A 27,162-nucleotide genomic window follows, 5' to 3' on the forward strand; every position below is an offset into this window, starting at 1 on the left:
CACACACACACACACACACACACACACACACACTGGAAAACAGTTACACAATTCAATGGATCCAGTGACATTAGAGACGTAAATGTGTGTTGGTGAAAACATCCGAGTTTAAAAATCAGACCGTGACAGGGCCGATTATGTGAAAACCCCATTGGAAAGGCTCACACCCAAGATGATGACATCACTGAGGAGGTGAATGACAATTCATTGTTTGATGATGTACAGAAGTACCAAGACTGTATTTTCTTGTTCAGCCTCTTGTATTATTCGTTGGGAATGCTGCTCATTAAAATGCTCAGAGTATCTTCTGCATTTGATACATGTATCTACTTCATATAGACTTAGACTGATAAGCAAGCATTTAAATTCAAGGGCATAATTAATGGTTTAGTTATGTGTCTGTATGTGTTGTGTTGACTGCATGACTCTGAATGTAACGACTGTTTTTTACAAATATTCTCCCCAGATTCAGCGATTTCCCCACGATGTCCAGTCCCCGGAGCGTCCCGACCACACCGCTCCCCCAGGCACCTGTGGAATTCCAGGTAGTCCAGGGTGAAGTGCTGACTACCTGGTTCAGGTGTTCAAGGGGGAGGGGTGCTTTGGCAAAGTGGCCCAGTGCCTGAAGTTGGGCACAGACACCAAAGTGGCTGTGAAGGTGCTGGAGAAGGATGCCGCGCTGGATTTCTATAGAGAGGTGGATCATTTTATTCTTTTTGATGATAATGCTCATGAAAGTTTTGGGTAACATGTTTCACATGTTGCTTGGTCTATTAAAATGTGTAATATGAACTGTTTCTAACTAGCTGTACATGAACCTGACTAACATCTCACCTTCTCTCCCCAGTCGGACATGCTGGGAATGATCAGCATTTTGGATGCAGACGTGTGTCTGTCACCTGGTGCGGTGGCAGGAGAGTTTCGTGGACCGAGGATACCCCTGTCTGGTCTTCGAAATGTCTGAAGGATTTTATGGAGGAACGAGACTGTGAGTCCCTGCCTCTACGAGAAATTCGACCGATTGCGAAGCAGCTGGTTACGGCCTTTTCAGCTCTGAAATAAATTGGTGTGATCAGACCTAAATGTAATGCCGGTGGACTGTGTGGATCAGCCATTGAAAGTCAAGCTAATTGACTTTGGTATGGCCATCCCTGCCTCTTAATAATAATCGCACCTTGTGAAACCTTTCAGGCACTTTGCTACAGGTATGTTCTACTGAGAGTTTCGTAGCACTACAAATGAGTAGTTGAGGTTCTGTCATTCCTCTGTAGCTACTAGGAAAAATGTTGAATTTGACTGTAATTGACAGTTGGTGTCAACATTTAGTGCTGACATAGTGTGGTCCTGTGTCTGGATTGGTACCATGTCAGATGTTGTATTCTTGCTCTTCAAATCTCAGTAACATTTCTTCTGTTTGGCTCTTGTCTTCCACCCTCAGGTCTCCAGAGGTCCTCTTGGGGCTCCCAGTCACCGAGGCCATCGACATGTGGGCCCTCGGGTGCGTCGTGGCCTTCATGTTCCTGGGCACTGACCTCTTCAATCCACACAGTGCATATGACGCAGTAGGTAACGTAATATATTATATAATATTGATTGTGCAGTTACTCTAAGACCACCAGGTGGTTTCCACCACAGACTAGTCTCAAACCCATGTGGAGATGTGATGTATGTAGGCTAATGTGAGGCTAATGCTGTATTGTCTTTCCAGATACGAGTCAGGCTGATATGGTGTGACTCAGTCTCAATTAAGTGCATTCCATTCTTTTAGCAGAGCCACAATTTGTGCCGAATAATTGCGACAAATTCAAGGTGTTAAGCCGTTAGACTGGATGTCACAGGGTTATAAAATAATTACGCGTTATGGCTTCGTGGCGCACTGGTGCATTGGAGACGCCGGTGCCGGGCGCACAGCCACCCTCTACAGCCGCACCCACTGTCTGATACCCCGAGTCAGAAAGTGAGAATAAAGAACTTGTCTAGTCTGTTCTTCATAGTCTGTAATGTTTTTTTCATTCAAATCAAATGAATGTGAAATGTTGAATGCATGGTTAGGTTCACTCTTTCCAAAAACAAAAGGCACATTTAGGAAACCTGGGCCAGTCGCAGCAGTCTCATCTTCCTCTCCCTCTTCTTCTAACACTACGGAGGGTTTCCCCCGTCACGAAGGTGAGACATCAGTCAAGAGGAAAGCTCCGGTGTCCCGTCGCGCCGCCAGTGGCACAGGTATCATATCAAGGGCTTGGAGCCAAAGGGGCGTAAGTGCGAATATGAGTATTATATATCAGTTGAAAGGTCTCAGTGAGATCTTTTCAGTGCCAAAACGACACAATTGAAATCATGACCCATACGTTTTAATTAAACTGCCAAAAGGGTGTAACTGCACTTATGGCCTTTTGACACCAAGCAAAACCCCACTTTTGACACTGAACAAGCATTGTGGGTAGAGGATTCTAACAGCACTTAGAATCAAGAGGTCAACTAGAGGTCAACACAAAATGCATGCTGACGTAAGTAATGCTAGCATGGCAGCATGATCACATCATTTTTTGTATCCTATTCATATCCTAATTAATATTCTAGGTCAATATTAGATGAATGTAAATATGTTAATATTCCCATGAAATACTTAGGCCTATAGATTCAAAATGTTATTTTATAATGTTAGGAGTGTGAACTGGTCAAGATGAGCTCTGGTAGTAAGACTGCTGGTAGCTGAAGTTATCCCTCAGTGTTATGAGGAGTTTTACAGGTCTTTGAATGTGTCCCAGGACACATCAATAAGTGATGTGTCCTGGGACACATACAAAAAAGTATTATACTAGCAAAAGGAAAAAAAAAGTAGTAGTTTAGAATCAAAAGTAGTTTCTTATGTCTATAGAGGTTTATTAAAAAGGTTTATTAAAAGTTTTTAACAGAAAAAATGTATCAATCAATTTGATATGCTCCATGTAGCCTACAATTTTAAAGGCCTTGGTGAAAGTTGCTGAGCATTACTTCAAGATAAAGATATTCATTCCGATCTTGTTTTATATTTCAGTGTTGATTGAAGTGTAATTGCTAGATTTGTATTAAAATGAATGTGTTTTACAATTGTTTACTTACATACGCCCATATTCTGCATGGCTGTATTGGGACAATGTTTGTGCCAAAAAGGCGTATTTCACTCTTTTGCCATTTTTAAAAAAGTTAACAAATATAATTCAACTTAAACTGTGGCAGTATTGTTTTTATAGTAATGCTCAATCTGATAACACAAAAAGTTAAAATATTGTGCTTAGTATGTGGTAACGGCAGCTGATCCAAGTTCAAAAATTGTTTTGGCTCTCTTGTAAAATCTACTATAACGCACTTACGCCCCTTTGGCTCCAAGCCCTCGATATGTTCTGATAAAAATAATTCGTTTCCTGTCCCGTCACTTTAAATGTAATCAAAACTAGTCATGATTGTGCGCTACCACATATAATGTTGTTCGTCGCAGCCATATGCATCTCTCTATTACAATTACAAAATGGCATGCTCCAGGCTCTACTATAGTGTGTCACCGTCCGTCTCTGTATTCCTGATGATTTGCACTGTAGAAACTTGGAAGCTGCGCGGAATAGCCTACCATGTGTGCACAAAAACACAGCGGTGTGTGTACCTATTTGGCAAGAGCCTGATGCTGGTTGTGCAATATCAAGGTACACTGGTTGAGGTGTGCGTAATTGCGCAGCGCTTTGGAAATGCGCACCACATCGTTCAAATTAGAGGCTGCAGGTGGAACGCACGTAACTGCCAAGCCGCCTTTGGATGGATATAGCGATTTCATCAACTGAAATATATCCTACAAGCTGTTGGATGACAGATATTGGTAAGAATAACTCATCTAGCCCAGTACAGACCAGAATTACCTTTTACCTTCACATGGTGAGCTGGACACATGCGCAGCTTAGTTCAAGAAATGCGACTATACATGTTAATTAATGCGATTAAGATCGGAGTACTCCACATATCTGCTTACTTCGACTATGAGCATAATCGCAATAATCAGAGTATGGTGTTTGCATGGGTTCTACCTTACTCGCATTGTTGCCTTAATGGCATTATAATCGCCTTATTAGTGTGCATGTAAACGTAGCCAGTGAGACCTATCCATCGATGGATGACATGGATTGATGGAGCGCAGTGTGTTATAGTTTATAGTTATCTTTATAGCCTAGTTGAGATGTAAATGGGCCTCAACAGCCGCAACTTAGGCGCATGCTCATAAAACAAACTTTTCTGTCATCCTACTGTGATGCTCTTATTAAACAATAACAGAACAAACATCTCTGACTGGTAAAGGCAAATTGACCTCAGAATAGATGAAGAATGAATGGAATTATTCTACTGGCTATCTCAATGTGGCCATACCAGCGATAATTGTAATAATTTTGATAATTTTGAGCTTAATGCATTGATTCTAATTTTATATTTCATGGCAAGATGTGGCCTTTCTTATTTCATAGTGCTGTTTAGGTGGTTTGCCTAATATTGTCCTGAAAATCCTGGGAATTTTAGCTTCCCCATGCGTGATGCCCTAGCGCCGCCTATGCTAGTACTAGTAGAAATAGTAGCAGCTGCAGCAGCAGTAGAAGTAGTAACAGTAGTTGTACTAGTACTATCAGCAGTAGTAGTAGCAGTAGTTGTGGTACTACAATCAGCATATATCAGCATAGCAGTAGTAGTCCAGTGTTTCTGTATGTTCTGTATTAATAAGCTAACCAGTAGATGTCAGTCCAGCCTGAATAGTAGTCTCTGTGTTTGGTCTCCCTTTAAATGAAATGTCATGGTGTGGCTCAGGCTGGCAAAGCAATGTCTGCCAATGCAACAGACACACACTCAGTCATAAATCTAACACCACTAGCCTTACTACATATCAATAAATATCATTTGATTTGAGTGGCATAACTGATTGTGTCATATTCCTTGTCATAGGCCTCTTAAAAGTTCCATCCTCTACGGCAGTGATTCTCAACCTTTTTCATACCAAGGACCCTAATTTAGTCCACATTAGGGCCACGGACCCACATTTGATGAGATTTTGTCTCTCGGTCCCAAATCTGAGAATATTTTAATTGTTAGATATGATTTTATGCAGAATTCCATGACTATATGTATTGTAGGTGGAGAAATAACAGTGAAACTATGATCAAAACAGTCATTCTTCTACATTCTCTAGTTGTGTTAACTTCTTGTAAATGAAGTAATGGTGGAGGTTAACAATTCATCAGTTTGCTGGAGACCCCCTGGAACCCCCTCAAGGACCCCTGGTGGTCCCTGGACCCCACGTTGAGAACCACTGCTCTACAGCACCTCTATAATCTTACTTTTTAGCACAATGAATGTGTCATTACCAAAATATGCTGTGTCAATTCAAATCTGTGTGAAGCCTGACATCTAAAGGTAAAAAGCATGCTGCTACCATTAGATGTCAGGCTTTACACAGATTTGGGTTTGGTGTTTGAAGTGACAATTCGCCATATCATCAACACAAATTCTCCCCAAATATGAAATCACAATGTAACGCCTTCCTGGGGTTATTTCAAACTTGATGGACTTACTGCTAATGTGTCTTCAGGAAGCCATTCCTACAAATAACCCATGCCACACACATCTGAAACATATTCACAGACAGTTTTTTATTTTTGATTGAAATTATTTCACATCATAGTTGTTATTTTTCCTGTTGAAGATCTTTTTGTATTTTTATTACAACAGCCACAGAGCAGCAGCAGCAGCAATAATAACCCAGCAGGAGAAGCAGATCGACGCGGAGAAAGACTGAAAGAGAGAGAAACATGATGGGGCGCCCTTTTTTCCAGCTGCCAAAAAAATATTTTACGACAAGGAATCATGGTAAATAGATTTGTTTTTTTTGTTTTTTCCCCCAAATCGGTCAGGACTGCACCGGCGGGCGGCGCCACATCCGAAGACCCCCGCCCCCCTTCCCTTAACAACCGTTAAGACTCTCGCGCATGTTGGACGCAAATTTTTGAAATGGTAGAAAGCCTTTACGAATTCAGAGGAAGAAGCCGATCTCGGGCTTCTAATATGAACTTATAGAGAGATAACTGACAGGTGGCATGAGGAGAGAGGGTGGGTGGAGGGGTTTGGATATGAATCAAAAGCAAAGCAACAGTGAGCTCCACAGGATACGGAGATGTGACAAAACAAAAAATCGTTTGTATTTAACCATCACATGTCCTCCTACAGTATTACAAAACCTTCCCCGTGCCATTCATGGCGACATCTGGGGCACAACGAAGCTAGATTCAGACTGATGTTGTCAGTCTGCTGATATGTTGGAGAGATATTGGCCTTTTGTTAAAAATCAGATATTGGGCCGGTCAGCGTGATATGATGGAGGTTCCTCCCTGATCACAGCGAGTCAATATGTTTCAATCCAAAAATACCGGTATTGGTATCAGGCTTCAGAAATCTCTGAACACAGGACACAGTCAGATGGAATCTCTCCGTTTCAGTCCTTAACCTCGGTGAGATAGTGATCGGACCCTTTTCATATTTCAAACCATTTGTAAAACAAATAAGCAAAAAATTACAAAATAAAAAGACCGGATGATGCAGCAACATGTACATGCAAAAAAAAAACAACTTACCAACAAGAACACAGGAGACGCTTGATTAAAGTGATCAAATCAACCAAGTTGGAAACAAAAAATAATTAAAAGACATTACCCATTGAAAACATAATAGATGACAATTTTTAGATTACAGTGCACTTTGTGGGAAAAAAAATAAAAATAAACATAATAATGACCACACGCACACGTTTGTTAAGATGAAGGCAACGCTAGCCCCGCCCACAAAGGGAGGGCAAGAGAAAGACAGAGAGGAGAGGAAGAAGAAGAAGAAGAAGAGAAAAGAGGAATTGAGGGTTGCAAAAATGGGGGCCAAGAGAGTTCAGGGAGGAGACAATTATATACACTTGTATATACATTATACAGGATATGAAAGAGAGCACGAGGTCCTAAAGCCAGACCGAACATGGCCGTACACAATGAAGTCTACAACGCCAGCCAGAAAACTGCCATGGCACCCGATGAATAGGAAACAAAGCGTCAATTCATAACTCATAGCGGACGGCGTCCAAACTTTGTCTTCTGTTCCACCTTCTGCCTCAACCCAACAAAAATCTGGAGCATTCTGGAAGTCAAAAAAATAAAAAAATAAAATGGATGGACGCAGTCAGAATTGGGCTGACTGAAAAAAGGGTAGAAATGTGTGTCGTCTGCGTACTGTGTGAGTGTGTGTGTGTGTGTGTGTGTGTTTGTGCAATACCCAAAAGAGGGCCACTGATACAAGACAAACCAACCCAAACCACGTCTAGACAGAGAGAAGAGAGAGGCTGCTGACAGACTTGCAGTGTGTCAGGGCCGTTACCACATAACTTGAAATGTTGCCACAATAAACGGGCAACATTTTGAGGGAATGTAGACAGGCAATTTTTGTTGCAGTCCTGATCTTTTGTCCCTTATAGCCCGTTCTGATATATACAACAATTTTGTCCCGTTGGCCAATTCCCATCCCTGCTGAGGACAATAGTATTCATCGATACAGCCTGAAAATGTCACCCGTGTATTATGGCCTATAAATACATCAAAACAATTCAAAACAGGTGGTTTGACAGGTAAAAAGGTAATAGGCAAATATTAACTCGTCCACAGTTTCCCATGTAAACAGAAAAGGCTGTGATTAGAAGGATTTACAGTATGCAACAGATTGTCAGCCCCACTGGAGGCACTTCGACCCTCCGTCCTCGCCCCGAGCGGGAAGGCAGGGACGCGGCTCCGGACGTCAGTGTCTCTCAAACGGCGGGGTCGCCGTCCACGTTTGGGCCCGCGAGACGCTTGGACAGAGTCAAAGGTTCTATTACCATTTCATACGCCGCACACCGCTCGGTGCCGACTCAGCCGACGGCATCGCTTTGATTAGCAACCAAACGGACGTCGGCCTGAAGAAGTGCACGAAACAAAAGGAAACTGAATGAATGCGTTTGGCAAATGTCCTTTCTCGAAGCGATCGTTTCCCGGGCCCGTCTGTGCAACAGAGCCAAAATAGCAAGAGGATTTGAAAATATACAAACTTTCAGCTGGTGATGTGTCTTGTTTACAGGTCCACTTAGTAAATTACCACAGTCAGCTTTAGGGATCTACGGTACCACCTGCATGGTAGAGAGATCCACGCCCTCTTGGTTGGCTTGATTGTGTCGTGAAAAAAGACAACGGCCTCTATACTTCATTATTGTCATGACAAAATCCAGGAGAGACAGAGTAAAGGAGATTTTAAAGACAGAACTTATAAATAGAAGGCAGTCCCAGACCACCGAGCTACTGCTACACAACTGTCCTATTAAATAGTATGGGAGTTCATCATTATGTACACTGATAACAAATTCAAAAGGAAAAAAATGTCGCCATTTAACTTTTTTTTTTCCTCTACAGAGCAGAGCTCCCGAAATGTCTGCTTCTTGTTTTTTCTTTTTTTTTTTTAAATGTCATCGTTGGGGAATATTTTCATATATATGTTTTATATATAAACACACAATATATGAAAGCACAGATGTCTGGAAAAATATGTTCATTCAAGTTGATAAAAATCAATTTTTTTTTTTTTTTTTTAGTGTGTGAACGTGTCGTTATGTGAGGAATAGGCACAGTCTCGCAACTTTTCTTTTCTCAAGAGGTAGCACCTCGTTCCCAATGCAGGACTTGAAAAGGCCAGAATCTGAACCTGAAAAATACAAGCCAAGACCAACGACCAGAATAATGAGTTGAACACGTCTTTTAGAGAGCTACATTGTGGATCGGATCAGAGGCAATATCAAAAAGTACTGGAATGTGACCTGCTTTGTCCAGCCTTCATCACACAAGGGTATGAGAGAGAGAGAGAGAGAGAGAGAGAGAGAGAGAGAGCAGGAGAGAGAGAGAGAGACAGGAAGGCTCTGAGGGCAGGAGATCAATTCAGGGTTTCCTCAGTGTCCTCATATGACACATGAACACACAGAGGAGGGGACGACGGCTGGAAAGCTGGATTTAGCTCGCATACGAAAACGGAGCGATCATGTATGAAAGAAGGGGGGTGAGGGATAAAGACACGGAGATAAAGAAAGGGGTTAGGGTTCGGGTTAGAAAGGGTCCCTTATGTCATAAGGTGGCGGGGTCCTTGCGTGTCCTCTGATGACGTCGCTAAAAACAAGGTCCTTGGAATACCGATGACAGAAGAGAGGGAAGTGACAAGGTCCTTAAAGATGTTCTTGTCTAGAAAAAAAGTGATTTTGACGCTGACCGGAGAGTTCCTTCCTGTTGTTGTTGTTGTTGACGACGTCTGAAGACGATGAAGGCTCCTCGTCCGACGTAACCATGTCTGAGACGACGCGTTCCGGTTGTATGAAGCGATCCTCACGTTAGGATGATGTCAGAGTTCCTGGTCTGATGATGATGATGATGATGACGATGACGACATCACCACACAATTTCATGTGTGTATCCGAGGGTGTGTACGCATGCGTGTGTGTGCATGTATGAATGTGTGTGTGTAGTTATGCGTGAATATGCGCGAACGTGGTCGATCACCAGGCCTCTGTGTACCGGACGTCAACATCTTTCAGATTGGGCAGTTTGGCCTAAGGGAGAAAAAGAGAGAAAGGGTTTGTTTACACAAACAGCAGCGTACAGAGGCTTGTAACTGAGTCACAAATCTGGAGACCACAACTGCCGCCATCTTGGAGGTCCACTGGGGAATTGGCTGTGTGCAAATAAGTAACAGTGAATCGTCTGCTAAAGTAGATTTGTTTCCAAATGTAGGTTAGTGTGACACAGTAAACTGTCTTGTCTTTAGCTCTAGTCTCTACTCCAAAACACTCTGAGTTGTAGCTTGAGAAGAGTCAGCTCAGTTAACCTGAACTAACTGTTAGCTAGCTAACCAGCCAGCAGGCTCATTTAGCAAAGCAACCAATATTAGTGTTAAAAGGTGACTACAAGTCACTACTAGCTAACTTGATATGTTAGCTAGTGCACAAATCAGATGTGTTAACAAGACAGTGATGGTTAGCTGACCAGTTAGCTAGCTAACAAGCTGACATTATCTAAACATAAAATCAATCAGATGGTGAAATGATGAGTTCCTAGTCAAAAATAGCACAGGCAAATATTGTACTGGCCTTTGACTAAAACTAAAAGATATTGGCCTGTCAGAATTTCATTAGTATGGGTTTTAGTGGAGAGTTTTAGTGTCCCATGATGAGCTAAATGCTGTTTCAGAGGCTTTTCCACCCTGACAAGAATAACATTCTGGAGGGAAGCACTGAGTACTGGCATCAAAATGGTTAAATTTAAAGCAATTTCAATCCAAGAATGTTGTCATCCGTATCGGCCTTCAAAACCTCATACGGGTCTAAACCTAGTGGATATGGAATATTTCCAGTCTCCATAACACATTATATTTGGTAGTACTTTGTTAATCCCCGAGGGGAATATGAGTTGTCTCAGATGAGTTAGGCAGACAAATCTCAGCAGGTTCAATCTCTCCTGATGTTTCTGATGTTTCCTCATATGCAGATCCCACTGATTAGTTTTTCTATCTTCTAAATGATAATAAGGATAACATGTATCATGTCCTCCATCACTCATTTGGCTGTTGCTCTTGTTAAACAAGTATATGGACATTTCTGACTGGAACTGGCAAGGACAACCTGTGTCGCAGAGCGTGACTTCACAGACTTCTCGTGTCATGAGACACATGTGAGTTGAATGTTAAGAAATAGCTGTTCACCCATTGGTCCTACATTCATGATGACTGTAAAAATCATTGAATGGAAGTGTCTTTTGGCAGTTGGCATTACCTTGAGGTCCTCATATGTGTCGGCCGTCAGCTTGGTGCTGTTCATGTTCAGACTGCACAGGCTCTTCATGGCTGCAACAGGGAGACAATTACAATTAGCTACAATTAGGGAATCAGCTTTTATCCAGAACGACTTTTCCATGCTTGCTCTGTGGTTGTCATGGCACCCAGGCTTGCTTGGTTACTTAACCCGTTGCCTTTTTGCTATTTTCACTGGCTTTCTGCTGGGTTTGAAGACATCGCAACTGAGTTCCTGCCTAATGAAACTGTGAATATGGAGTATGCAACCTTAGTTCTCTGAATGGAAGAAGACTAGAACACACCCTGCTGCATTAAGTACATGCATAGTGAATGCATGCAAGCAGAATTTACAGCTCAAATTCATGGCTGTGAGATGTGACTTGTACTGTCAGAGGTTGCTGCTGAGTGGCAGAATTTTACTCAGGACTTTTTGGGGGAAGTGATGAAATTTCAGCCTCATTTTGCAAAAGGTCCATTTAAATGGGCTGCACTGCTTAGAGTAGATATGTAGTGGTTGAGGACTAAATTTAGGATTAGGGAATTAATTTTACCGAAGGTCCTTACATAGGATGCTGTGCAAGTATGTCTGTCAGGGTTCCCACCGTGGCCCTGATGTAAAATTCCATGACTTCCCATAATTAACTAGGAACGCTTCCATGACCTAAAAATCTCACTCCTTCCTGGTTCGTTCATGTTGTTTTTCAGCTCAGAAAAGTTCTAAAATGGTAAACATTCTGGTTTCCACTCCAGCTGGGCTTGCTGTGGAGATAAACAGCTGAAAACCTCCAGCTAATGCAGTGAATGTGTGAAACAAGTTGGAAAACACATTCTGATATATTCCTAAAAAGCGATCCATTTGTAAAATTCTCTGACTTCCCCAGATAATTTATCAAATTTCCTTTTTTGGGAACCCTGCTCTATGTGTGTGTGTGTGTGTGTGTGTGTGTGCGCGCGTGCGCTCTTACAGCTGAGGGCCAGCAAGCCAGCGTCGGTGACGGGCGTCTCGCACAGGTTCAACACCTGAAGACAGGCCAGATGCTCAGAGAGCAACCGCAACCCTGCATCCCCAAACTGACCGATGGATGGACAGATGGATGTGGAGGAAAGAAAGAAAGAGAGAATAAAGATCAACCAGCGAACAGACAGCGATATATGTACAGAAAGACGTCGAAATCAAGAGACAGAGGGAAGAGAGATTACATACTCATTACACATCTATTAAATCATTATCTGTGTGTGCATGTGTGTTTCTGCGGTTGTTCATAGTTAGTGTCAGTGCTGTTTTCCAGTGGGCCTGTACCTGTGTGGACCAGAGGTTGAGCTGTTTGAGTGAAGGCAGCTTGATGAGCTGCTCGGCACAGGCACTGGTGACGTTGGTGAAGGCCAGGCTGAGGTTCTCCAAGTTCCCAAAGGAACCCGAACTCAACAGGCGAGCCAGGTCCGCATCCTTCATATGTGTTGGGGGAGGGGGGAGGGGTCAAGAGAACGTCTGATTAGCTGTTTTTAATGTCACAATGTTAAAAAAAAAACCACTTATATATAATGTGGGACCAGAAATGAAAGGGTTAAAACTGTTTACGATCAAACCGAGCTAAGAGTAACTCCTCACACAGCTAAGTCCTAAAGCAATGAGTGTAAATGTAATCTCACCGTGGACTTTGAGGGAAGAGTCAGGCGGGTGGGGCCTCCTTTTCTTTGCTGAGGAAGAGATAGAGACAGAAAAAAGATGGCGTCTGAGCACAAGGCCTTGCAGATTCCTTTTAAGACAGTAGATGGTGTCTGTGAGCAGCTACAGACTTGTGCTGCACCCGTGTCACAGCTGGTGAATACTAGTAGAAAATACTGTTCACCTCAGCTTTCAGGTGGTAAATACTACTAGAAAAATATGTTCACTCAGATTTCAGATAGTAAATACTACGTAAGAACTTAAGATTCCTCAGACTTCCTGAATTCTGACATCATCATCAAGGAAATACCTGTAGTCAATGATGTATTCATTTCATATAACCAGTTCAAACAAACAAAATGAACAATTTTCAATACATACAGTACGTCATTTTGTACATGTATGCCTCGTGCATGTACGTGTCAATACTTACTGTATATACTTGTTTACGTACCTTCATATGATTTATATTCTCTATGTGCTATGGTAAGTGTGTATGAGTTGTCTTTCTATATGCGCAAGTTATCTGCGCTATCTATGTTTATGTACAGTATACACTCAGTGGCCACTTCCTTAGGTATACCTCCCTATTTCCGCATACAGCTCACTCCTCCAGACAGCGAGTCAAGTGGCTGTGACTCAGTATATGAAGCACGCACACAGGGTGGAGAGGCTCAGATACAGTCACTGTTCGACTAAACATTGGGCAAGACGCATCTCAGAACCAGCCGACCTCCTGGGTTTTCTACACTGCAGTGTCTGGAGTTTACCGAGAACGATGCGATAAGCAAAAAACACCCAGTCTTGGTTGACGAGAGAGGTCAGAGGAGAATGGCAGGACCGGCTAAAGGTACTGGGCCACAGATATGCAAGTAACATCTTGGTACAACAGTGATGTGCAGAAGGGCATCTCAGAAGGTACAACCAGTCGAACCTTGAGATGGTTCCAGGAACATGGCAGTAGGTTATCATCAAATCCAAGAACGCCAAGAAAGATACTTGGCGTGAAGAATGTGCTTCCCAAGTTGTCTTGGAGAGAACGCACTTCTCAAGAACATGAGCACAATTGTGTGTTGAATGTGGAAATAACTTGAACGTTCTATCTAATCTAATCTAATGACAGAGAGGCATCCTTACAGTTTGAGATGGCCCGTGTGCTTGATGTCACGCAATCAACTAAGACACACAGCGGTTCATTTTCCCAGCTGATTCAGTTAGCTTTGTACAATTGACTATCGCGCTGTTCGGATGTGACGCATCATTCTCGCAATGAATCTTGGGGCTTTTCATTCATTCTTGTTGGCCAAGTTGCTATCCAATGCATCCTCGGCTGGCAAGTAAACTTCTGGGATCTTGATTCGTCCTTGGCGCTCCTGAATTGAGCTTATACCGTTAGATATTACGTCAAATGCGTCATGGTGGACCCAAGGACGCATTTTGAGAAAGAACCACTCCACAGTCCTCAGATCTCAACCCAATAGAGACCTTTGGAAGAAGGCGGAACAGGATGTTTGTAACATGAATGTACCGTCAACATGGACCAAGATCCCTGTGGAACGTTTAAGCACCTTGTTGAATCCAGGCCTCAAAGAATTCAGGCTGTTCTGGAGGAAAATGAGGTCTTACATGGTGCAAGCTAACTGTACCTAATAAAGTGGGTACATGGTGTATGTGTGTGTGTGTGTGTGTGTGTGTGTGCGTGTGCGTGCGTGTCAGAGCAGTAACTCACCAGTTCTTTGAGCTCTCTCTGTCGGTCACAGAGCTGTTCGTACATGCGTAGGCCCACCTGGGTGCTCTCCAGGGTGGAGATGATCTGCAGCTGGGTGTCCTTGTTCTCTATGATGTTGTACTCCAGCATCAGGCACAGGATCTGGACACACACACACACACACACAGTTTACAAATTGCTTCACATAAAAACTGAATAAATAGCACAACATAACATATTAAAATAGGGACCAAAAGAAAAAAAAAAATGTCCTCACTTTTCCTCAAACAGTTCTCACTCGTGAATTCACAAGTTAAACTGTCACAAGTATTAATAAAGTACAAACACACACACACCTCCACCATTGTCTGGTTTCCACGCAAGGCCAGCAGCATGCAGGGACCCAGCTTGTTCTCAGCCAGAGAGAGGAGAAACTTCTTGGTCTTATAGCAGGAGCCCATTAAGATATGAACCTGGAGAGGAGGAGGGGGAGGAGGAGAGGAGAGGATAGGAGATCAGATCAGATCAGATCAGTCTGATCTTATGGCAATTAGTTGTTGCTAATACTTCTATGCAAAGGAAAGGCATACTGTGACATCTGGAATGGACTGATACTAAATTCCCTGGAACCCCAACAACATATTACTTGGCAATGATTGATAAAGCTTGGCAGTGGGGAACTTTGTTAGTATTTGCACAATTTCCTGGGAAATAAGGGTCACCCTTATTTCACAGGAAGTTGTGCAAATACTGACAAAGCTCCCTTATTTCCTGGGAAATAAGGGTCACCCTTATTTCACAGGAAGTTGTGCAAATACTGACAAAGCTCCCAACTGCCAAGCTTTATCAATCATGTGTATGGGTGTGTGTGTGTGTGTGTGTGCGTGTGTATACTCACCATACTGGCAAATAGCTCTCCATCGTCATCACAGGCGACGCCTCCTGGACTATAGAGCTGGAACCAGCCGTCTTTACCCGAACGCACACTGAGTAGGCAGGAATGGACCTGGAAAACACACACACACACATACAGCCACACGCAGTATTAAAAGAATGCAACACATCTTTGAAAGATTGTCTCGCTGGTCAATTTACCCATTAAGTGATGAGAACATAGACACCAAAATCATCCATATGTCCGGATTACAGCATTTGCTCTGGTGTTCCACACTTTAGCATAAACTATGCTGAGTGACAGTAGGCTCCATGCTAACACTTTAGCATAAACTATGCTGAGTGACAGTAGGCTCCATGCTAACACTTTAGCATAAACTATGCTGAGTGACAGTAGGCTCCATGCTAACACTTTAGCATAAACTATGCTGAGTGACAGTAGGCTCCATGCTAACACTTTAGCATACACTATGCTGAGTGACAGTAGGCTCCATGCTAACACTTTAGCATAAACTATGCTGAGTGACAGTAGGCTCCATGCTAACACTTTAGCATACACTATGCTGAGTGATAGTAGCCTCCATGCTAACACTTTAGCATACACTATGCTGAGTGACAGCAGGCTCCATGCTAACACTTTTGCATACCTTGGAACACGTGGATGATTTTGGTGTCTGTTAATCACAAGACAATCTCCCTAAAAACTTGGTGTATTGCTTTTAGCACATGACCTGCTACAAACAATGTTGAAATAGTGGTAAAACACACACTCACCTCCTGCCTTGGGTCCTCTGCAAACCTCTGAATAACATATTTCAGTTCCCTATTTAGAGAGAGAAACGTTGAGGCATAAATGTCAGGCTGTTTTCAAACTGGAATCCACCTTGGCTTGTAAAGCTTTTTAGTGCTATCACATGAAACAGACGGGCAGCATTCACAGCACACATCTATTGATTGTCTCATAACAGTTAATAGTGAGTTACTTACTTTGTGAATTTGGCATGTGCAAGGGCCCTAGAGAGAGAGAAAGAAAGAAAAATAAGAGATCAGATGGTGAGTTTATGCATGTTTTTATGTAGCCTACTATAGCTGGGAAGCGATGTTTATAGCATATTCAGGTTTTTTCTGGCATCGAGTTGTTTTAGTTTTGTTTTCTCTTTGTGGTTCAGCTTGCAGTAGACCCACTTGTGAACTGACAGATACTGATTATACACTGTGTGCAAATGACACCAGCAGAAAAATGCCTGAAAAGACGACTGCTGAAGAACTATAAATAAGCCCGACAGTTAAAAGCACATCCGGTGGTAGACTGGTGACACAGTACCATGATGAAACCTTAGCTGGGAGGATACAGCAACACGCTCAGCTAAATTACAGAGGGATTGCACGGCTCATTATGCCATTTTGAACACGTGTACACAAGGAGTGAACATGTGCATTTTCTAGGGATTGTTTGTTAGATTAGATTAGATGAAACTTTAATGATTCCTGTGGGGGAAGTTGGGCCGTCACAGCAGCAAATTAGAAGGATACATCAAAGAACAACCAGTAAATAAAAATAGAGCAATGGAAAATGGCAACACTTGGACATATTGGACATATTAAGTAGAAAATGTATGATTGAAGAAGTGACAGGATGTGCAAAAAAAAGAAAAGCAACAGAACTTACTGAGACATAAAGGCAAGGGATTTGCACATTATAAAAAAGCCGCAAAATTATGAAAATTATTAAACATTATTCACATTAATGGGTCTATGGGAGGCCATGTTACAGCTACTAATGTAATAAGTGTCCATTACCATAGTAAACCATTAATGCAATAAAAATGTGCAGTTAATACTGCAATAGTCCTGTCAACGTTACACATTTTCCATTAACAAAATAAAATAAAAGTTCCCTATCATATATATAATATAGTTTTTAAATGTTTTTGTCTCTATATCTGTGCATGTGTGTGTGTGTGTGTGTGTGTGTGTGTGTGTGCATGCGTATTTGCGTGTGCATTGATGTAAGTCATTATATCCTAAGCTACAGGTGTGACTGGGGAGCGTTGTTGCCTTTCTTAATGACGTCTGAAGCCATCCAATAGGCAACAGTGGCGCAGGTGAACAACAGGTGAGTCCCAGTGTTGTAGGAACAACAAGCCCTCCTTGGGTCGCCGCTAATGAAGCTCTGACTCAGTGAGCCAATTACAAATAAGGCCCGGGGCCGGCTAGACCGTTACAGCGGCCTCCCCGGAGAGAGGAGAGCCCCCCCACCGCTACCCCGGGAGGGATGGCGACTTGACTCGCCCACGTCAGTAGCCGGGCCCTGACGGGACCCTGCTAGAAACATGTCACCCTCCAGAGACGCAGCGCACAACTTGGACAAAACTCAGAGTGGAAGAAAGAGGACAAGGGAGAGAGGGAGGGAGGAGGAGGAGGGGAGAGGGGTGCTGGGTAGGGTTAGACTGATACAGGTTTTTGAGGGCTGATATTGATACCGAGCCACCTGACTGAAGCCACCGATTGCCATAAGAATTTCAAGTTTTCATTGTTTCCCACAGAATTGTATTCTTGTCAGGGTGGAAAAGCCTCTGAAACAGCAGTTAGACCATCATGGGACACTAAAACTCTCCACTGAAACCCAGGATGATACTACTACTACTACTACTACTAATACTACTACTACTACTACTCTGAATGTTATCAAATCGCTACTCAATCTACTTGCGCTCTCTAAAAAAAAAAGAAGAAAAATTCTCTCTCCTTTGCTCTCATTCTTTTTCTTTTCCAAGCATGGTCGTTCTACAAGGGCACTAAGGCCCTGACCTTGCCATTCCTATCTATTGGTTGCTTATAATGTTTGTGATCTAGGTAAAGTAAGTTAAAGTATAAGGAGAGGGAGAGGAGGACAGGAGGACAGGAGGGGGGGGAGATGGGAGCGAAAAGAAGTGTGTGTGTGTGTGTGTGTACTCACTCTTTGGGGAAGGGGATGGGCTGCAGTAGGCTGGCCAGAGCAGGTCTCCAGTCATCATAGTCAGACCTGAGAGAGAGACAGACAGCGGTTAAAGGAGAAGGACGGAAAATGGAGATGGAGAGAGTTCACATAAAGAGGCGAGTGCAACCTGGATAAATGAGGCCAGAGAACGAAAAGAGAGAGAGAGAGAGAGAGAGAGGTCCCCTAGTTGAAATGTGAGCCGGGCTGAGATGACGCAGAACTAAGGCATTGATTTAACAAGACCTAGAGGAGGCTCGCGTTACTCTCTGTTAAGTAACACTGGCTTTGTTACAGAGGCTACAAACGCACACGCACTATCGCTTTTTAGGTCATCCTGATCGGTTCCCACACAGCCCGGCAATCACTTACACCCCGAAAAAAAGGACACACACACATACACACGTAATCCTGGCTCCACTTTCACATTGTGTAATCATCACCAGCGCTTATCATATTAACTCATTTGGTACCGTTTAACCCGTTGACACTGTTCATAATTTCAGGCATACAAACACCGATATACTGTTACTTCAAAAACTAGGCTATTTCTTGGGTAGTTAAAATGTTACTTAACTTGTTTCGTTGTCAAATTGCTAATAGCTTAGAGTTAAATTTTAGAGTAGTTTTGCCAACACTGCATATGACAAAACACCAACACACAGACCTTTATAACGTAACACAAAGCAACTAGAAGAACTAGTGCGGCTCCGTTAGCTAGCTTTGTCTGGTGCGCATGCTAACGCTTTAGCATACAGGATGTTAAGTAATCGTAGGCGACTAGCATAATCCTAAAAGTGAGAAAATGAGGACTTGTAGCTGCTTTAAAGTTGGCTGGTTAGTTAATGTTAATGACCTGAATCTAACCCTGCCAGACTTATTTAGGGGAGTGATAAAATCGGAATAAAATTTGACTGCAATGACTACCAACAGCAGAAGATTTCTCTTCCCGTGAGACTTTGAGTGTAACTTGTTTTGTTTACACAGCAAGTGAGTGAAGTTAGCCAGACAGCTAACTTTTTTGCGCTGTTGATTCATTATGGACTTCACATATGATCAAGATTGAGATGAATGAAATGAATCTACGGGCCACAGAATAAAAAACAATACCAACTCTGGATTGCTAATAGGCTTATCTGCATACTTTGGATTACGCTAATCGATGTTGTTTCAATTCCTACTAGCCGCCGATAGAAGTCGATAGAAGTCATAGATTACTTAATAGCCCATTAATAGTGCCTTTTCCTAGAGTTCGCATGCCAACTCACAGCATCTTGAGGATGAGGGCGAAGCAGCCCAGCACCCGGTCGGCCTGCGCCGGCAGCTGGATGGACAGAGCGTTGAGCGCCGGGCTGACCAGCAGGCAGTCGATCAGGTTGGGCTCGCTGTCGCCGCCCGCCGGTCCCGCCTTCCGCCTGGCGTTGGCTGAGTTGTTGTTGCGCTCCAGCTCCACCAGGATCTCGCTGGAGTTGACGATGGACGGGGGAGGGGAGAGGGGCAGGGAGGGCGTCGGGGAGGAGATGGGGATGGACGGGGCCGGGCCGGTGGGGGCCGGCGGGGGCGGCTGGGGAGCGCCGGGGTTGGCCGAGAGGGGGAGCAGGGTGGCGGGCGGCGGGGTCGGGGGCTCGGGGCGCAGCAGGCGCAGCGGCATCGGGGGCTTGCGGTCGTTTTGCTGCTGGCAGCCGTTTCTGATCTCCTTCAGGCTGGGGGAGTTGTCCCGACTGGAAGGAGAGAGAGAGAGAGAGAGAGAGAGAGAGAGAGAGAGAGAGAGAGAGAGAAAGAGAAAGAGAAAGAGAAAGAGAGAGAAATTGGGTGAAAAAAGGGATGATGCAATTCCCTAAGGTTGCATATGAAACCCTGAAGCAATGTAGGGACATGACGTATCTATGTACCACAGCAACGTCAATAGGGATTAAAATAGTTTCACTGCAGCGTTGTGACGAAAGTAAGCATCCAGCGGCCTGGTGATGAAGTGAAATGAAAGAATGGAAAGAAAAAGAGAGAGGTGAAGGGATGACGGAGCCGGGAGAGACAGGTACCAGAGCGATGGTTCCCCGGAGGCCAAAGGACTCTTGGAAAATGAAGCTAACAAGAGTTCCTCTCTGGGGGGCGGGGGGCTGAGGAGATGTTGCTAATGAGTTATTATAGCCAATGCTTTGCATCTACAGACATCAAAAGGCCTCTATGGAACAGACATAGCAGCCACTTAAATATAAATTACAGGCCCATTAACTTTCATTTCAATCATTAAAAAGACGTAATCTGTCATTTTTATTTGTTAATGTAGAGCATTTGTAGATTCACTCAATTATTTCTGACAGAAAAAAAAAATCGGAAAAAACTTTTTAAACTTTTGAACCTTGAAGAGAACTCATGTATTCACCGAATTGAAGGTTAATTGTGTCTCTTGATAAAATAGACTAAAATATAAATATAAAATCTGACTAAATGTAAAAATGCAGTGGAAATGGACACTGGTTGCATTCTGAAGCCTGGGGCTAGTTTTGTTGCATGTAATACTATATCTACTTCCTCTTTAATCCTATATCAGCTCTTTCCTGTCTTAAAGGGAAATTCCACAGACTGATGAGACGAGCCAACTGCCAAGCAAACCAGTGACAACATGAAACCTCATATGCGCCTTTAAGACATCCCTTTTATATAATAAATCGTTAATCTGAAATATGACAATAAAGATGACATTCTCTTTCTCTGCACACTCTATAAAAAATGATAGCGGGCTATAAGGACACTGTAAGGTATCCTACTGCTCTGATGGTAATACAGTATCTGATCTGCAAACGGGTTTTCAGGCGACCCATGCAAATACCGGAAAGCTGGATTTATAGTTGACTGAGAAGTCAATCATTGGAAAACAGACCGTGGTTTGGCGCTTTAAACACCTCATACTGTTTCTTCACTAACAGTCCTACAAGATGGGTGAAGTGAGCAATCGCTTGTTTGTCCAGTCAATGGAAAAACGGGCATAGGTCAACAATAGAATGACCCTACCGCCACAACCGCTGAATAAACAGGCTTGAATACATGTTATAACCATGGTGTGAAATGACCAATCTCCAAAAACAATGGCTGGTAGAAAAAAATGTGCGCACCATGAATAGTAAAAATGAAACTGGCCAAAAAGAAGTGGCAAAGGTTCTTCCTTACACCAACAATTTCTCTCCAGACAGAATTTGTGGTTTTTTTTTAGAATTTAAGCAATTGTTGCTTGTGACAAAGAAGTATGTCAGATGCACAATAAAAGGCGGTACCATCCATTCAGACTTAAGTCTACCTAGATTGATCCATTTGAGTTTTGTTTCGATAATACTTTCATGAAAAATCACTGCACACAGCTGTGATATGTCCGATCTCTGGCTACCTCTGGTGATATTAAAGCCGTTCAGACCGATGGCTGAAGGATGAAAGATGACCTAAACAACATGAGTCACATGTCTCTGCGAGTGGAAAAAACAAAAAGGGTAGAATCTGTTGTTCTGCTTGCTAAGTAGTTGAGGTCAAATGTGTAAATAAAGATGACATTAAAATGTTTTATAACTGCAAATGTGTGTCAAGTTTCTTCACGCACCTCTGCCGTTGGACCGCTTCACAATCAACTTTCCACTTGCCAGTACTGTTTTCCTTTTTTTCTACTAGTTTATTTAGATTAATGAAAGAATAAATTATGATAGGCGTCGGCCAATCTGGCAGAGGGCTCAGGGTTGGAGGAAAAAAAACAATGTTTTATCCTGTACAGAGTACAGAAAGCATAGGTAGACCTAACAATAGCTAACAATAAGCTAACAATAAAGCTTACTCTACTGTGAAGGACAAATAGACAACGGCTTTTAGTCATGTTTTACTTTGAATATTTTCTCAGGAATTTAACGTAAAATGAGAGACAAGATGTGCATACGTTGACATTAAATCAAAGTGATGTTGTAACTGGTGATTGTCTGTAGCTTGTCTAGGTTTCCATGAGGCTGACCTTGATGCTTGATAGATCCAAGCTGCTCCAGTTGTACCAGTCAGATGAACAAGATGTCCAGACATGAGTGAAAAGGGAAGTGGAGCAGCAGAAGGAGAGGTGAAAAACTAAGAGGATCAAATGAGAAGGTGGTGGGAGGAGCCAAGGGTTCACCAACTGGATCATGTTCGGGGAAAAAGGTGAGAAGTTGCCGGTTGTGTGTGTGTGTGTGTGACTGACCTGTTGATGAACTCTTCATAACAGGAGTAAATGGCGGCGAGACACACTGCCACTAGGTTGGGTAGGACCCGTGGGTGAGGGCACTGTCCTGTTGGCCCGTGCATGCTGCAATATACATAAGTGCAAGTTAGCTACCATGGTTACAAACAATCTACTGTGGTGTTCATATTCTATTCCACCACTGAATTTGGCCTGTATGCTTCATAATTTGATAGCGGGGTTAGGTAGTGACATCACCTGTTGTCACCTTCTATAGAGTACAACAGGTGGTGACATCACGTGGCCCCAAAGACCAGCCAATAGCAGATGGCCAGTTCAGTACCCTACTTTGACCATTAGATGTCAGGCTTCACACAGATTTGGGTTTGGGGTTTAGCTGCTCTTTAAAGATATTGTGTATCAGCAGGAAATGTCGTCTATCATCAGCTTCAATCCCCAAAATATCAGTATCAATACTTGATAATATGCGAGTGAAGCCTACTGGCCGAGATCTTCTGGGAAATCAACCGTATACACGAGTCTAATTTCACACGATGTATCATGTAGTACACTCTCTCACCTGTGGATGAACTTCTTGACAACCTCCATCCCGGCATTGAGCTCGTTGAGGGCCAGGATGTACTCCTGAGTGAAGAGACGCAGTCGAGGGCACTTGCCAAAGTCCTGACGGAAAAGACGAAAGGAAAACAAGGACAAGCGTTAGAAAGAGAACAGAGACTTCAAGAGTACGCGGAGAGAAGAAGGAAATCCGCAGAGAGAAAAACTAGATGATATGAGATAGTCAGAGAGAAGGGTTAAAGGAAGAGAGAGAAACAGAAAAGATTTTTGACACTAGTGGAGGAGTGGTTCTTCGGTTAAGGTGGTTGTTCTATATACAACCGTAATGACTCAAAGAACCCTATTCTATAGAGCAGTGGTTCTCAACGTGGGGTCCGGGGACCACCAGGGGTCCTTGAGGGGGTTCCAGGGGGTCCCCAGCAAACTGATGAATTGTTAACCTCCACCATTACTTCATTTACAAGAAGTTGACACAATTAGAGAATGTAGAAGAATGACTGTTTTGATCATAGTTTCATTGTTATCTCTCTACCTACAATACAGATAGTCATGAAATTCTAACAATAAAAATATTCTCAGATTTGGGTTTGAGAGAGAAAATCTCATCAAATGGGGGTCCGTGGCCCTAATGTGGACTAAATTAGGGGTGCTTGATATGAAAAAGGTTGAGAATCACTGCTATAGAGAACCTTTCTAAAATGGTGCAAGCCTAAAGAACCATTTTCTGGTACTATATAGAACCCTTTTTGTTAAGAGAATATGGATTCTTGAAAAATTTACATTATTTTTGGTCGGTAAGAAGTATTCTTATATCTGTAATGACTGTCTCACCATGTTATGTTTGAGGATTCTCTGGACCACAGGAGTGAACACTTCAATCACGACCATCGACCGCGGCCGCTCCCGACAGTGCTGCAGAACAAATGCACAAACACGGTCAACCGGAAGCACTTTGCATCACTTAAATCCATCTGGGTTGTATTACGTCTAACTGAACTTCCAACGCAAACTACACCGTGTCACATTTGGGGACATGTTTACGCATTTCGTGCATTTGTAACACGAAAGAGGAAATGTAATAGACCAGCTGGGATTCAAACCCTTCTAATCATGATGTGTTATGTCCACTGATTGGCTGAGCCAGCAGGATGCCACCCTTCCCATCATTTACATACATATTCCTCTACATATTCTAACACTAGCACCTGCTTTACTGGCCTCATTGTTGGCCTATTTGTTGCGAACGTCATCCGCTAAAAAAACATGCAGTCTACGTTTTGAAAGCTGCGACACACGTGATCTCACCTTGCAGAAGAACTCGCACAGGTCAGGTGGTGGGTGGTTGTTTTCCAAGAGAGGAGCAATGGCCTAAGGAAACGCACGCACACACACACATACACAGAGAGACACGGCTCAATACAACTATTTTCCATATCCTATCTTTTATTTACCGTGGCTCTGTGCCAGCTGTAGAGATGGAGGGGCTGGGCTGGGCTGTCAGTTGTAAAGCCTTGTAAAAACACCCTACGGGTGAGCTACACAAACATCACAATCTCGCTCTGCATTCAGCTCTACTGTTTTTCCCCAGATACCGCCATATGGGCGATGACTGCCACAATCAAAAGCGTTCACAAATGCTAATAAAGAAACATAACGCTGACAAAGACGTGGAAAGAATCAACGTTTTCCTTCAGTTTAGAGAGGGAAACGGCAAGAGGGCTCGTTTATTTAGCTGCTATGAAACTTTTAGCAACAGGTATAGGTAGACTGGTTCCAGGTTGTCACTCATTAACCTCAGCCTATCAACAAATGCCGATTTATAGTGGGGGAAGTGAAGTGCACACTCACCACAATGATGTTCTCATGGTCCTGAGTGCTGAGGTTGGTGTTCTGTGGGGAAGAACAACAAGAAAAAAGAGGTAAGGGAAGAGCAAAGAGGATAGTGCTTAGTGCTCTGTGTGTGTGTGTGTGTGTGTGTGTGCCTACCTCAGCCAGCAGGGTGGAGATGATGTGCAGCGGAGCCTGGTGGATGGACTCGTCTTGCAGCGGCGAGGTCAGAGCCATGTCCACCAGCGCTCGGATCTCCTTCAGCACCACGTCCCAGCGGCTCGGGTTGTTCAGGACCTTGCGGTACTTATAGATCTTTTTCTGTGGGGAACGCAACACAACGCAACACGTTCACTGATGACGCTCATGTTACTTAACCAATAACTGTTAATACAATGGCCCGCACCAACGGAAAACCTGTTCATAGCTGCTCCCTGCATCGTTTTGGTGAAATCAGGACCTAAATATCTTCCTGACATCAGTTCAAAATGGTTTCCAAAGCTGTTTTAATATGAATTTTTACCCTGCCATAATATCATATTGTGAAAATGAAGCTGAACTTGGTCACCATCAAATGCTCGCTGGGTACGCATTAAAAGACCTGATGTTTGTGAAGAATCGGAGCTGTTTAATCTCTACCTTCTCACTATTTTGACTGTTTACACATAAGAAATGCTTTCTACACAACAATGTTTGATTATTGCTTGGCAAATGGGGACCAAGGTGAGAAAAATTGTTGTTTACATTCTAGCAAGCCAGTGCCATCGCTAGAAAGATTTGTGGCTCAGAAATAAACGTAATTCTGCACAGTCACACTTTGTTGTCATTGAACTTTTATTTATTACATCGTATCGTGGTCGCATTGAATTGTGAACCATGTATCACATATCGAATCGCATCGTGAGATAAGCATATCGTCCCATCCCCTAATATCTAGGTATCAAGTAGCTACTCCGATTGGGTGTTTTTGCATGAACAATATGAATTAATAATGAAACCAGTCTGGGACAAAATCACCTTTATCCAGTTATAACACTGGATAAAGTGAATAAACAAAAGGGACTCACCACTGCGGTGATATTCACTTTCTTTGCGGGACTTTAACTCGCTTGGATGCTTAGCGGTCTCCGATAGGGCCGATGACACAAATCAATTAATAGTTAAAGACAGACGGTAACCTTACCTTCCACTGCAGGGAGTGAAACCACTGGTCCCTCAGGTAGCTGTTCGCAGCCTGTAGCAACACACACAAACACAGACACAGACACATATGGACAGTTAGGTACACAAGATCTGAGGTAGCAGAAAGCGAACCCATACACACAGGCAGGCAGTTCCCTTTCTCTTTGCTAGTGGCCAATGTGTCAACTTCAAATTTGAATGAGACAAAGGATTTTGGCACCTGCCACGTTCAAATGCGAGCCGCTTTATCGTGCCAAAAATTACCTTTGTCTTAAAAACAAAGAGCCAGGACCAGACTGAAGTCCATGAAGTAATGCCGCTACTCCTATTATCTGCTTTCTGTATGTTTGCCTTTTTTGACTACCTGTCCTAATATTTGTTAACAGTAATATAATTGATCGCCAACAAAACAAAGTGTAATAACTTTAATGCCAGACCAGGCTAGGTGTGGTCCGATGGTGTATTTAGGGCAAGAAATGGTGCATGTTATGGACCAGTTGAAGGAACAGTGCGTCCGGTACAGTACAGTATGTACTGTTTTGAATTAGATAGGAGGTACAAAATCTGGAGCAAAGTTTTTTTTTTTTTTCATGTGCTACCCTGAAGGGGTTTCAACTGTTTTAGGTCAGTTATTTTCCAAGAGATTGAAATTAGGTGAGGATATACTCAATTTCAGAAGGCTCTCATCATTCTAGTTTATATGCAGCACAATAAAAAGAAGAAACTCAAAAGGTATTGTGATATGGTACTGTATGACGTAGTTACGCTGCAATGAGTATTTAAATACATTACATGGAATGGCTGTGGATCAACTGGAAATCCACAGATACTTCTGACTCAGCTGTTGCTCTCCACAAGTGCGGTTATTGAAATGTGTCACATTTATAAATCGCTTACTTTTGCGAGATCAGCCATGGATTTGCATTAGAAATTACAGACGTGTGAAATGATAACTGAATTTTGAGTCGTTAAAAAGTGATGCACCGTATCAGAAGGAAATTCAGGAACGATGACACAATGATGACACACTCATCAAAATGATGCCTCACATGCACTCACAAAAAACATGCAAGTAATATACAAAAAACAAAACAAAAACATACAAAAAACATGCAAACATGCAAAAAACTCACAAGAAACATGCACTCACAAAAATGATTCCTGTGAAATTACAGCAAATGAGGTGATAAACTCTGACCACAATCATGTTTAATCACTGCTTCTTGGTTTTTTATTGCCAC

General features: G+C 42.9%; 1 protein-coding gene across 1 annotated transcript; it reads right to left on the reverse strand.

Moving 5' to 3' along the window:
- Positions 1-5,636: 5,636 nt before the first annotated feature.
- LOC144538416 (C-Maf-inducing protein-like) lies at positions 5,637-26,016 on the reverse strand. The gene is made up of 19 exons (XM_078282451.1): positions 25,923-26,016; positions 24,899-25,060; positions 24,761-24,802; positions 24,218-24,280; positions 23,744-23,824; positions 22,914-23,017; positions 22,355-22,459; positions 19,416-19,868; positions 18,130-18,195; positions 16,158-16,184; positions 15,945-15,993; positions 15,175-15,282; positions 14,633-14,749; positions 14,298-14,438; positions 12,553-12,600; positions 12,203-12,349; positions 11,868-11,973; positions 10,883-10,953; positions 5,637-9,664 (listed from the first exon to the last, which is right to left on the reverse strand). The coding sequence occupies exons 1-19, from the start codon at positions 26,007-26,009 to the stop codon at positions 9,611-9,613; spliced, it is 2,031 nt and encodes a 676-aa protein (XP_078138577.1). The 5' UTR covers positions 26,010-26,016; the 3' UTR covers positions 5,637-9,610.
- Between the last annotated feature and the right edge of the window lie 1,146 nt (positions 26,017-27,162).

Source organism: Centroberyx gerrardi, unplaced genomic scaffold, assembly GCF_048128805.1.
Source record: "Centroberyx gerrardi isolate f3 unplaced genomic scaffold, fCenGer3.hap1.cur.20231027 Scaffold_166, whole genome shotgun sequence".
NCBI classification, from domain to species: domain Eukaryota; kingdom Metazoa; phylum Chordata; class Actinopteri; order Beryciformes; family Berycidae; genus Centroberyx; species Centroberyx gerrardi.